At 32.3% G+C, this 13312-nt stretch overlaps 1 protein-coding gene across 1 annotated transcript in view; it reads left to right on the top strand.

Annotated features, from left to right (window-relative positions):
- Nucleotides 1–13312, top strand: part of LOC137390147 (receptor-type tyrosine-protein phosphatase kappa-like) — a 43351-nt gene that overhangs the window by 20913 nt on the left and 9126 nt on the right. The window contains exons 18-25 of the mRNA XM_068076423.1: nucleotides 1587–1726; nucleotides 3746–3816; nucleotides 4343–4581; nucleotides 5341–5454; nucleotides 5718–5754; nucleotides 6431–6528; nucleotides 9234–9359; nucleotides 11301–11449. Of these exons, the coding sequence (XP_067932524.1) occupies nucleotides 1587–1726; nucleotides 3746–3816; nucleotides 4343–4581; nucleotides 5341–5454; nucleotides 5718–5754; nucleotides 6431–6528; nucleotides 9234–9359; nucleotides 11301–11449 (974 nt within the window). The remainder of the gene's footprint in view (nucleotides 1–1586; nucleotides 1727–3745; nucleotides 3817–4342; nucleotides 4582–5340; nucleotides 5455–5717; nucleotides 5755–6430; nucleotides 6529–9233; nucleotides 9360–11300; nucleotides 11450–13312) is intronic.

Genomic DNA, 13312 nt, shown 5'->3' with positions numbered 1-13312 from the left:
ACATTTTGTTGCACCAAAAAAAAATTCGAGTTTTCACATGCAACTATGAGCAGAATTTCAGCTCAGGTTCTGCCTTAGTATGTAAGTTGGAATAGTTATGGTGGTAATGACCGCATAGTATGCTTTGGCAACAAATGTGTTATTATTATGTTTGTAAATATTGTTGTTCAGGATGAAGAAAGTCTGGAGCTCTTACTTACACCTATCACTTTCCAGAGTAAGTATATATGTTTGCTAGAAAGTATGAGAAGTAAAAGGTTACATGGTTAAGTTTGTTGATATTAGTTAGTTTCTGTTTAATTATATAGCTTTTTCAAAATTATTTTTTGCCAAAAACTGCCTTACAATGATTATCTATATTTTATAAGTTTCTTCTGAATCTATTTAGCAATATTTTTATTCAGTTTAAGTCTATTGTAAATGTGTGACTGTTAATGCTATATCAAAAAATTACACAAGCTTTTTGAAATACCAAATTACCTAAATATAAAAATTTTGGTTTTGTTTTGATAATACTCGTAATCTGTATATTTTAAATTGAAGTATGAGTATGTGCAAATTGTTTGTATGCAGAAGATTTTATGGTTTTTTTTACTTTTAAAACCTTCATCTTTGCAGTTTTATAGCAAGTTGCAATTTTTTACCGCTAAGTAAAACTTTTATTAGTCAAAATTTGTTTTTCGATTCATATTAAAAACCAGTTTTATGTAACTAGTGTAGTTGTTTCAAATAATACTGAATTGCTAACGCAAATTTTCAGAAGTCTGTGAACTCTTAGGAGTTTTTGGTTTACATTGAAATGTATGTAGATGAACTAAAATGACCTAACCAAATAATCTTCATGAATAAACTTTAAAATTTTACAGTTTCAGTGCACAGTTAATTGATAAACAGGGATGCACCCAATAGCTACTGGTATAGCTAATATACATAATGATTACTAGCAATTATTTGGGCATACAGTTAAGTACTTACACTTGCTAGATAAAAAAAGCAATAAGGCAAAGTTACAAAAGAATATGCAGCAAAACATTGTATGTCACAACTAATAAATTACCAAGATACTTTAAAATACATACAAAAACTTTAGCTAATATATTTTGTGTCATATTTCCATACAAATGCCAAGCAAGTTTTCCAAATATTATGTAATCAATACAATCAAAAAATCAACTTGCTAACAAAGTTTCAAATCTTTTTTAATACCGACAAAAGTGGAAAAGTTGTTGAATATGTTTCAGATTATTATTGTCCACAATAAATTAAACTGATAAAATTTAGATTTTTCCAAAGGCTGATAGGGATTCCAATTTTGACTAGTGTACATAAGCAGCTTTGCTGTTTTAGGTTTGAGTTATGTTATTTCAAATAACACAAAAACATAATGATATGATTCCTTAACCGATGTTCTAAGCAAAAATATTGTTACAAAGTTTATAATACATGCAATACAAACTAATAATAATCGTGTAGCTTTTCTGATTCAACTTACAACAAGAGTCAAATGTCAGATGTGTTTTAGTAGGTATTTGCTGACCATGCTCTTTTGTTCATGAAATTACTGCTGTAATCTACATAACATTTAGATAATTCTAGGTGCAAGAATGTTGGACACCACCGAGTCTAAACCAACTAGCAACCAGAAGTCTTTAACAATTGGAGTCAGTGTTGGAGTAGTCATGGCTGTAGCTGCTGTTGCACTGGGGATCTTTTGTGTTAAAAGAAGGTACAATTATTTATTATTAAAAATACATCAGAACGATGTACTCTTTCTTAAAGACTTATGAAGTAGTTTGTTTGTCATGTTATCATATAACCAGGAATTATTTGTTATACAACAGCAAGCCGTACTTTGCTAACACTAAAAACATAAAATTATATGAGCCAAGTAATACCAATTTAGATTATGTAGTAAAATATCTTGAATGATAAACATGATGAGTAGAATTTTTGCTTTGTTATAGGTTGACTTGCTACAAAATTCACATTACAGTTATTTGGTATCAAAAATATTTACCATTTTTTACTCAGTTGTGTTGTAGATGCCAAATATGTGGCAAGGTGATTACAAGCTCTTAAAAGCTCAAAAATAAAAAGCTGCCGTAGATTGGAATCTCTTTATGTCTCTGACGTAACCACAAAATTTGGTTATTGTCTGGTCACGAGATGTTCTCACGTGAATTGAAAGGCTAATAAAAAGCTCAATAACAGTTTTATCGTAACACTAGTTTATGACAAACACTTCGGGTTTTACTGAAGACCCCGCATCAAATATAGACGCTCGCTACTTTGCAGTTTTGTTTCGGTTTAGTCTAATTGGCAAGTCATAATCTAATCATGTGCCCCAATACTTCGCAAATAGTTTCTGCAGCACTTTTCGATTATCACAAGTGACCAACAGGCTCGTCATGATTATCAGACAATAATATGTACTCCTTCAAGCTAAGGCAAAAAATTAAACAAATTTTTACAGTAAGTTATAAGATATCACTACTAAAAGTTATAGCATTACGATGACAATAAAACAGACGCGTAAGGACAATAGACATAGTTTTATTGAATGCGTGAAGTATATTTGTGAATATATTTCAACAAATAAGGTTGCATGAAAGTTTAAACAGAAACCATCTCTCACATCTACAACACATTTGAACCGTTTTGGAAAGGGCATCCAAACTACGGCGGTCTCGTGTGACTGCGATTTTCTGTTCGTTTATTAGCTTTTAAGAGCTTGTAATCACCTTTCCACATATTTTGCACCTACAACACAATAGAGTGAGACATGGTGAGTCTTTTCATATCAAATACCTGTGGTGTGAATTTTGTTGCAAGTCAACCTTTAAATTTGTAAGAGACACTATACTACTTCAAAACTAGTGGTGAATTCAAAAATTCAAGAAAATACTCTAAACGAAAAATTTTTGAGTTTTTTACCACTATCAAATTTTTTTTATAAAATTGAAAGGTTGGTAGTCATTTTGCTTTGATAAAAGATTTTTAAATAATTAAAGAGTCTTTTGTAAAAGCTAGTTATACAAAGAAAAACTGCTGTTGTGTTATTTGAGATTGAATTTATAAGCAATGACAAGATTTTACTAGTCATGTTTAGGTTTAAACTACAGTAGATCTGAGAGCTAATATTTTATTATAAGTTCAAGATAGGAATTATATAGAGATTATGAGTATGATCATGTTATAAACTGATCAGTATGAGAGCTTAAATTGCAAAAGAGGTGTTAAAGATATTTAGCAAGCTTGTGTTGCTAACATAATGATTACAACTCAATATTAAATTTTGTTGATTAGCTGATAAATTTGCCTTCAATTTGATTTATTACTAGTTTTATTGAAAAAGAGCTACCCAATGCATTGGAGTCAACTGCATCATTTCAAAAACTTTTAAGTAAATAATTAGTAACATGGACCTACTTGTAGGGTATTTGTGACAAACTGCCCTAATCTATGAAGGTATCAATTCAAGCTGTTTGAATCATTTAGTATACTTTAAGTAAGCAAAAGATTTAGTTTTCAAAAAGCAGCCTGTTGCAGATATCCAGCATATTTTAAATTAATTAAAATATCCAATGCTAGTGATATCAACATAGCTAATGATTGTACTTATGGGTGCTTTGATAATGACATTGCCTCATTGTTTTTCAAAAATATAAATTATATGACAACTGAATAATTAATAATATCTAGACTTGCATTTGATTTTAATATATCAGCTTTGATGTATCTACAGGAGAAACTCGGAGATCGGCAAATCAACAGAAATTGAAAGTGTCAGTTTACAAGAAGGCTCATTGCCTAAAGGTAGTTCATCTAAAAGCTTGTAGACTTACAGTGTTAGCCCATTCACTGTGACATGAAAATTTCTTTGCTTTGCTTTTGAAGGCAAATGGCTATTGATTTTTTGTACTATTGTATTGTGTTTCTTCAACAATATGTTAAAAGTTAGTAATTGTTTATAGTTTTTTTTCAAAAGATATACGTAGTTTGAAATTGTAGGTTTCATGAAACAGCATACTTTATCATACAGCCAGTCTGTGTCACTTATTCTAACATGAAATTATCAACTGGCTTATTAGAAATTGTTGACTAGCAGATACCTAGTAAAGATATAAATTATTGGTAGCATTAGAATATGAGCTTGTCAATCTTTTTGCAAGCAGTCATTTGGCAATCAATTCTCATTCATTTTCAATCATTACCAATCAATTGTTCAATCAGCGCTTTTCAAAATGCAATTTCCAAATTGCAAAGATTGTGTATGTAGAAATATTAAATGAAGTTCTAATGAGATTAAACTATGTTTGATGACTATGATCGGTCTTTTAAGCTCTCACTACTGGTGCTGAATATGCGTCAATGTCAAGTAGCCCGGATGATGACCATGCTTATGACATATGTCGGAGCTCAAGAACCTATGAAGATGTCAACTTGTACGAGAACATTGTTCTTTCACCGGTTTATGAAGAGTTTGCAAGTGAAGAGCAAAAGCTAATGAGTGCCGTTCCTGTCACTCTTTTCTCTCTATTTATAGAAAATAATCAAGCACTAATCAGCCAACAATTTAAGGTAAGTCAATTCTGTGGAATGTTAGAAGGTGCTATAGCTAACCACAGGAACAGTTGCATAGTATATACTCATGTAATGTAAACCTCCTTTAACATAACGTTTATATAACATACATAGTTTATGTAATTTGTTTTTTGTATTACATAAAAATTTTATATAACGTAAAGTTCCGAGGCAGTGCGAATTCATAAGTTGTATTTGAATAACAAGAATTCCTTAGTTAGTCTTAAAGTATTGCTTTTTTCTGGTCTCACATTGGATAGGAAATGAGGTATAGAAATATCTTTATTATACATCTATTAGTACTTTGGTGGTCTAGTCGAGCGTACACATTACGTACACTAAGCACAGAGTTTGAACATAAAGGTGCATAACATAATGGTCAACTACCTATCAAATAGCTAATAACAAGTACAATTAAAATATTGCTTTTTTCTGGACTCACATTGGAGAGGAAATGAGGTATAGAAATATCTCTATTATACATCTACTAGTACTTTGATTGTTTAGAATTTACAGATCACGTACACTAAGCACCAAGTTTGTACATAAAAGTGCATAGCATAATGGTCAACTACCTATCAAATAGCTAATAGCAAGTGCAAATGTCTCTTCACTCTTGATAGCTGGTGTATATAATTCGTGGTGACGTATTTCTTTTGTAGATTTCTTAGTTTAGGCTATTAGATTCTACTAGCAGTAAATATTTTTTTCATTTATGGTAACGTGTAGAACTAATTTTTTGAATATTATTGAAAGGAGCTAAAGAATTCAGGAAACCATAGCGTTACATTGCTGAGACTTGAAGGTGATGAAGACGAAGATAAAGATGAGGAAAGTTCTGATCACTACATAGATGCAACGCTACTTAAGGTAAATTGATATCATAGAGTTATTACATGGTCTGTCTATTTATTAAGAAGTTTATAACAATTGCAAGCAAGGAGAATAAACATGTTTCATAAAGTAACCTATCAAACTGCTCTATAAAAAACTGTTCTGCTAAAAGGTTACCCTTAAGACTGATGACTCGTTTGTTTCATAACTGTCACAGCTAATTATAATACTTGTACGTTAAAGTCATAATGATTGTTGGAATGCTTGTCATTTCATCTCTTTATTGGATAATGTTACAGGAGTTCAATGAAGACACAAGATATATTGCATCAAAAGGTAAATAACTTTCCTTACATTAGTTCTTTTGCAAAAATACTTTTGTTCATTACATCGGTAATCTTTTCTTTTTACTTTTCTACAAATTATCACAACATTCAAAAGAGGTTAACTTTAGCCATCAGATTTCATTATTTCTTATGATACCACATTTGGTGTATAGATTCGTGTACAAACCATATCATGGTCTATGGCTTATTGTTGACATGACTTACGATGTTTTTTAACGTCAGTAAAATATGAAAATTGGTATGTTTGTAGTATAAGGTAACATAATTAGTAAACTCTCTTCAAGATGGTACTTAGCTTATCAAATATTTTTTCTTGTGCACAAACCAATCGGTTCTGTACACATCTTTCTCAATATTCCCATTATCACCAAACAGATGGCCATTTTTGGAAACATTTCATTCCTTCGATCTAATGATATATAGGCTAATAATTAACACTAAAACTTTAAGAGAACCAAAAGATATACTACAGTGCTAATTTCTACACTAATAACACAAAAGGTCTAATTTTAGACTAATGTAGTAAGCATTAGTTTACTGAAACTTATTGCTAGTATAAAAATCGGTTTCAATAAAGAAACTTTGAATAAAATGTTGCAAGAAATATCTGTTTGTAGCAAATCTGAATTACTTTTACGCAATATACAGATCAGTTTTACTCACAGGTCCGACTCAGGCAACAATCAATGATTTTTGGAGGATGGTCTGGCAAGAGAAAACTCAGACTATTGTGACTCTCACCAATGAAACTGGACTGAAAGGGGTAAGCCTAGTTTTTGCAGCCAAACTGAAAGCATCACATGCGATGTAATATGAGCTCATTTAGAAACTTTAATACAAACTGCTGTATAACTTTGGCAAACTTTTGCATTACTTAGCTTTATCAGGTATTGTAAAAGTTGAAATAATCAAAATTAAGTGCTCAAAATCTTTCACAGATATAAAAAGTGCCAACTCAACACTCTCTTTTAGCTAAAGGCATCAGTGAAAATGATAATATCGTTACTTGGATAGTATAAAGTATTCATAATGATTTCACATAAAAATATGAACAAGTTTGCAGAATGAGCTTGAGAATTAGTAAGTAAGAAACGTTGCTGTGTGGACCAACTGATGTTACTACATGTGTTATGATTTAGGCCACTAAATACTGCTATATACAATTTCCTTTGTTTAAATAAATAGCACCAGCCATTATTATATCAACTAAGAGAAGGATAGCAAGGTACCCTTTAGCATAAGATAATAGCTTCTCACCAGTGCCCGAATTTATGAACATCAAGTCAGCAGCCCTAGTATGCCAGTTAGTACATCCCAAACTATGATTTTTTGGACTCTGTACAATAGTACTCATCACATTGCTTTTTAGGTTTTGTGTTGTTTTATTCTAACATGCAGACACTGCCAGCTTTGCGACACTGCAAAGTGAATTATTAAATCTGTGTTTATTTACTATACTAGTACGAAATACAGCTTGAAGTGACTACTTTTATTCTTTTATTTTGGTAATATTTAAATAAATACATAAGGTAAATATATATACATAACATAAACAAATTAAAGACAATTTTCTACTCTATCACTATTTTTTAAACAAATGAAACTTGTAATAAAAATAAATAAATTCAATTATAATTGGCTTATCCAGGATAGCTGAACGCTTTTGTTGTGATAGCCGAGAGGCTATTAGCCATGTCAGTTTTAGCTGTGATAACTGAGACGAGTTTTGCACGGAAAGCAAGGCCTGCTTAAGTAATTTTTTCCACTTTGTTTATGTTGGCTTCAGCTGTGCCGACTTTAGCTGTGATAGCTAGCGACCTTTGGTTTCTCCGAAATAGCCAGCTTTTGCCTTGATAGGCAAGACCTGAGTCATACCGGCTTCTGCCTTGATAGCTTGTCCCTCTTTATTCATGATAGCCGAGACCAGATTACCTTTGATAGCAGGCCCTACTTTAGTGATGATAGCTGTGCAACTTTAGCATTTCTAACAAGACCCACTTTAGTGGCATCGGCTTTAATCACGACAGCTATATTCGCGCCGGCATTAGCCGCCCCGGCTATAGCTGCGCCGGCTATAGCCGCGCCGGCTATTTCCGCGCCGGCTATTGCCGCGTCGGCTATAGTCGCGTCGGCTATAGTCGCGTCGGCTATAGTCGCGTCGGCTATAGTCGCGTCGGCTATAGTCGCGTCGGCTATAGTCGCGTCGGCTATAGTCGCGTCGGCTATAGTCGCGTCGGCTATAATCGCGTCGGCTATAGTCGCGTCGGCTATAGTCGCGTCGGCTATAGTCGCGTCGGCTATAGTCGCGTCGGCTATAGTCGCGTCGGCTATATTCGCGTCGGCTATAGTCGCGTCGGCTATAGTCGCGTCGGCTATAGTCGCGTCGGCTATAGTCGCGTCGGCTATAATCGCGTCGGCTATAGTCGCGTCGGCTATAGTCGCGTCGGCTATAGTCGCGTCGGCTATAGTCGCGTCGGCTATAGTCGCGTCGGCTATAGTCGCGTCGGCTATAGTCGCGTCGGCTATAGTCGCGTCGGCTATAGTCGCGTCGGCTATAGTCACGTCGGCTATAATCGCGTCGGCTATAGTCGCGTCGGCTATAGTCGCGTCGGCTATAGTCGCGTCGGCTATAGTCGCGTCGGCTATAGTCGCGTCGGCTATAGTAATGAAACTTAGCTAATAGCAAGAAATTTACCTCATACAGTTTTTAAGCTGTTTTTAAAATTGGTTGAATGTGTGGCATAAGAAATGTTTTTTCAACAATATGATTAAGCTATGTCTATAGCTCTCAAATATTTATGCATTAGTTTTCAAATGTTACAAATTTTAAATGTTAGAATGGTAAATATTTATTATGATAACTTAGTTCACACTTTTGGGCAAAACTTTTTTATTACTAATTCACTGCTTTGTATCCATCTGGCATACAAATAGCAAGTAGCATATATATAGCAAGTTTTCATTGTTGCCAAAAGTTGCAGATTTTTGATAAACTATACTTGGATAAGTTAGAAACCCATAACCTTGCAAATAGTAACATTTCCTATACATACATGTATATGGAATATGTGACAGTAAACTCGCTCATAAGCATATACATGTATATTTAATTTTGAGCTACATGTAAGAAGTTTTTCTGACTTTTTTTTTGCAAAAAATGCTTCATTTTATAACTAGTAGTCTTCATATTAGCACACAAGCTCAAAGTAGCACCATTACTCTTGGGCATTTATCCCTTTATGTATCTTCATAGACATGGTCTTGTAAGCATACACTAGCATGCATGCTTGTCAGCAATAAATACAAATCTTCTCTTACGAGATTTGGTATATACTATACCGATATATGTACAGTATATATTTATATATTTATACATATTTATATACATGTATAATATATATGAAACAAGCAAAGTACACTAGAAAGGTTTTGAAGTTACTACCGTGTATATAAAATGTTTTATTGCAGGTGTCAAGTGTTCCTTACATTCCTCAAACACTTGGCTCTACAGAAACCTGCCAACACTTCAAGATAGTTCTTCTTGCAAGTAACCATAAGGCTCGATATGTCATGAGAACGTTGAAACTTTATAAGGTATTACAAACATATGGCTTGTGTGACACTGCCAATTTCTCATTTCGATAAGTGTAAAAAAATGAACCATTCGCCATTGTAAGTAAGTTACTGTTAGGATCTAAAGCAAATCTATTCATTCACCAAGCGATTTATTTCTTTAGCATACAAAATACTGTTTAGTTGCATTAGTAAAAGTTATTTTGGTTACAGTTAATGCTAAAGTTAGATATTTATTTGTTTTTCATAATTATTATGACTTCTCTTTGTTATAGTACTTATATTTTTCCTTTGAATATGAAGCAGTATTCTAAGCACATATGTTTAACCAAAATGTTAAAACCAACTAATGTTTATGCAAGAATAGCTGAACGTTCAGCATCGCTTGAGTGATAAAAAAGTCTTTGTACAGAATAAGTTTTTATGAACTTATAACAACAGATACCATTCTAACTTTTAAACTTTTTAATATGAGAAAAGTGCTTTTCTGGTTCAAATAAATCAAGAAAAAAAGACATTTTAACGGTGTTTAAATGTGAAATAATTAGCTAGTAATGGCTAGATAATCTCTTTTGCTGCATTAATTACAAAAATAAATGATACAGTTAATACAAACTAAGAAAAAAACTGCAACAGAATGTTGAACTAATAATAATATTGAAAGCACAGAAGCGTGTGTATAAAACAGGTTAATGTTGCAGCAAAAGCTCGTTGTATTCAGAGTTTTGATAGACTATACCATTACTTCTCGATACTAGTAAAAATGTATAGCAGTGAAGCGCCGGCTGGTACTTTGACCAAACATAAAAAGGTTTCAGCTTTGATTTTTTTTGTAAATGTGTTAGCAATTACAGGAGCTTGATGGAATCATTAAATTTTTAATGGGAATGACAACCTCAAAAATTACAATTGAAAAAGGTGATGGTCAGAATAAGTTTCTAAAAACTGTGAAAGGTCCCAAACACAAAAGGTAATAATGATAAAAATAAAATTATATGTTTAGCGTGTCCAATGGCAATAAAGGTAGATATGGTAAGAGCATTGAGAATAATGAGCGTAACTTAGCCTAGTGGTTATACGCACGTGTTTGAAAAGTTGCGATTTGTATGTCACAAGTTCATATCCAGTGCAAAATGATTCTTCGTACCCAGTTTAATCCTCATAATTAGAACAACTGATGACAAAATGACATGATGACAGCCAACGAAATACATTGATATATACATGTATATATACATATATACATGTATATATATATATATATATACATACATTCATATATATATATACATGTAAACATATATATGCGCATATATATAACACTGTATTTATAGCAAATTATATAGTTTATACACATATATATATATATACATATATATATATATATATATATATACATATATATGTATATATATATATATACAATATATATAAATATATATATATATATATGTATATATGTGTATTACATGTGTGTATATGTGTATATGTAACTACAAATATATACCAATAAATCAATAAAACCGACTATAAATTTAGATAAAACACTTGATAACTATTAGTTTCATGCTTAGTAAGAGCATTTTTCAGATAAAGTGCTTGTACCAGTTTTGGTTACTTTATATACAGCTAGAACAATTAAAATTACTACAACTTTGTAGCTGGATGATTATGCTCGTTGAAGAAGTCATAGAAGGTATTAAAAATTGACAGCAGAAATTTGCTACCGTGTCAGCAGGCGCTGATGAGTCAATTGCGTTTTTTCAATGAAGCAAGGTGTGGCCTGCACATGATATAATTTTTTTATTTTAGGAACCAAGTTAGAAGAACAAAATGTATATACATATAATATATATATATAAATATACATATATATATATAAATATATATATATATATATATAGATATATCTCCTTTTGTAGGTTACACTTAAATTTCAGCAACGTTTAAATTTTGTTGTAGAACAGAGAAGCTCGTATTGTGAAGCAATTTGAGTTTCAGTTTTCTGGTGATCTGAGTTCTCCAGATGAAATGAGCCTTTTCATAGATTTAGCTAGGAAAGTAAGAACTCTTCATGCGGATGATGATTGCCCATTACTTGTTCATTGCAGGTATGCAATTAGGTTCTCAAATTTGTCTCCCTCTGTTGTACGTACTTACTCAAATTGCTTGTGATGATGTAAATACACTTGATATGATGTACAGGTGGTATAAACACTTTTTGGAGTGTAAAGACCAGTGATAATTGGCCACTATAAAGATAAAACTGTTAATTCTCTGTCTTGATTTAGCTATCGCATCTTTCTAAATATAAAGCGTAATTCTTTTTACTAAAGTGTAAACAGACATAAAAAGTTTATCCAAAAGAGTACTCAGTTTATTTTAGCTTCTGTGTTATGGCAGATACTTGTTGCCATCATAAGTTTAGTAGAAGCCACCGTAAAGACATAAAACTAGCTCATCTTGCATGGCTGTGTACAGTGCAATGGCAGTAGCTTAATGGGTGTTGGCTGATTCGAGATATAAATGTGCTATGCTGCTAGGAAGCTAGTGTCTACCTGTAAAAGAACAATAGCTAGTCCAGCTTACAACTTAACCTGACTGGTTTTTTGAGAAATATAGTAAATAAAGAGATATAGTAAACACATTAATATAGTGGGGGTTCAGGTAGAAAAACTAAAGATTATTGTTTCATATATCATTAAATTCCACACCAAAAATGCAGTGCACATTGAGGTTATCTAGAACTAACATTCACATCTACACATATTATAAAATTTTATCCGCACAAAGGAGAGCACTTTAAGGCATCTTTTTAAGTATTGTGAGTCTGAAATTTTATCTAATGATTTTATCCGAGTAAGCTCATCATCCGTGAAGAAAATCTATTGCTTTAGTTCTTTAGCCTTCAATTTTTAAATTCTAGTTCATCTTGCTATATATTAACTTTAGTTCCTAATAATCATACATTATCTGCAAGTTTTCCCCATAGATTTTTGATTAGGCTAGAGTGTATAAAGTCATTCTGGTTCTTGAAAAGAAAGTCAATAATCCAAACATATTTATCTCTCACTAACACTTGCAAGGGACTTACCAAACAAACAATTGTATAACCCGCGTTTGTGAAAAGCATCTAAAGCATCAATATTTTCATCAATTCAAAATTTAGAATGAATGTTGTGATCAATGACTGTCTGCACGAGTTAGATCAGAATGGCCAAACTCTGTCATTATTTTTGATTTGGATAGTTAAAGAGCTGGGTACCTTGTTGCCCATCGTGCTAAAATAAATGTTTTGCAAAGTTTTACTATTTGACACTACTCTTTTTATAAAGACCAAGTATACAAAATGACTAAAACACTAGGTAAACAATGGGGGCAATAGAAATTTCATGTTTTTTTCATTTTCAGCTTGGTCTATGTAGAATTTCATTATAAACAAGTAAATTTTTTTTAGAATTTTGAGCAAAATTGCATCTGCTTTCACTTTGCAGAATTTGCAGCGGTGTTTGCGTAGCGATTTATTTTTTCATACTGTTAAAGCTACTTTATCATCAATTTGGAAGAGCTAGGCTTTTTGCTCTGGCACCATACACTTCACCATGCTTGCAACTTTAGATTGTTGTAGGTCATTTTAAAATTTAAGTTTTGGTGCAAATCATCGTAATCCTGGCATTAAATTTACTCACAGCATAAAGCCCTTATCTTCGTTTAAATATTTTTCTACAGCAAGGTTTAGAAATAATTTAAACGCTTATGTTAAATTTACTGATCAGACCGCTTCATTTCATCACTTGTGAGCTTCTGTGTTGATTTAGGCATATGCTATGTTTTTTGTATCTTCAACAATATAAATAATATTTATATTATTAAATATTATTTTTGGCTGATATGACTATCTGATAGGCTTCGGGATGTTAAATCCTGAAGCCAATCAGTTAGTGAAGCTTCTCATCTTATTCCTAATGTGCGGT

The sequence above is a fragment of the Watersipora subatra genome, chromosome 1, assembly GCF_963576615.1.
Source record: "Watersipora subatra chromosome 1, tzWatSuba1.1, whole genome shotgun sequence".
Taxonomy (NCBI): Eukaryota; Metazoa; Bryozoa; class Gymnolaemata; order Cheilostomatida; family Watersiporidae; genus Watersipora; species Watersipora subatra.
This window is presented reverse-complemented; position numbering and strand designations above follow the sequence as displayed.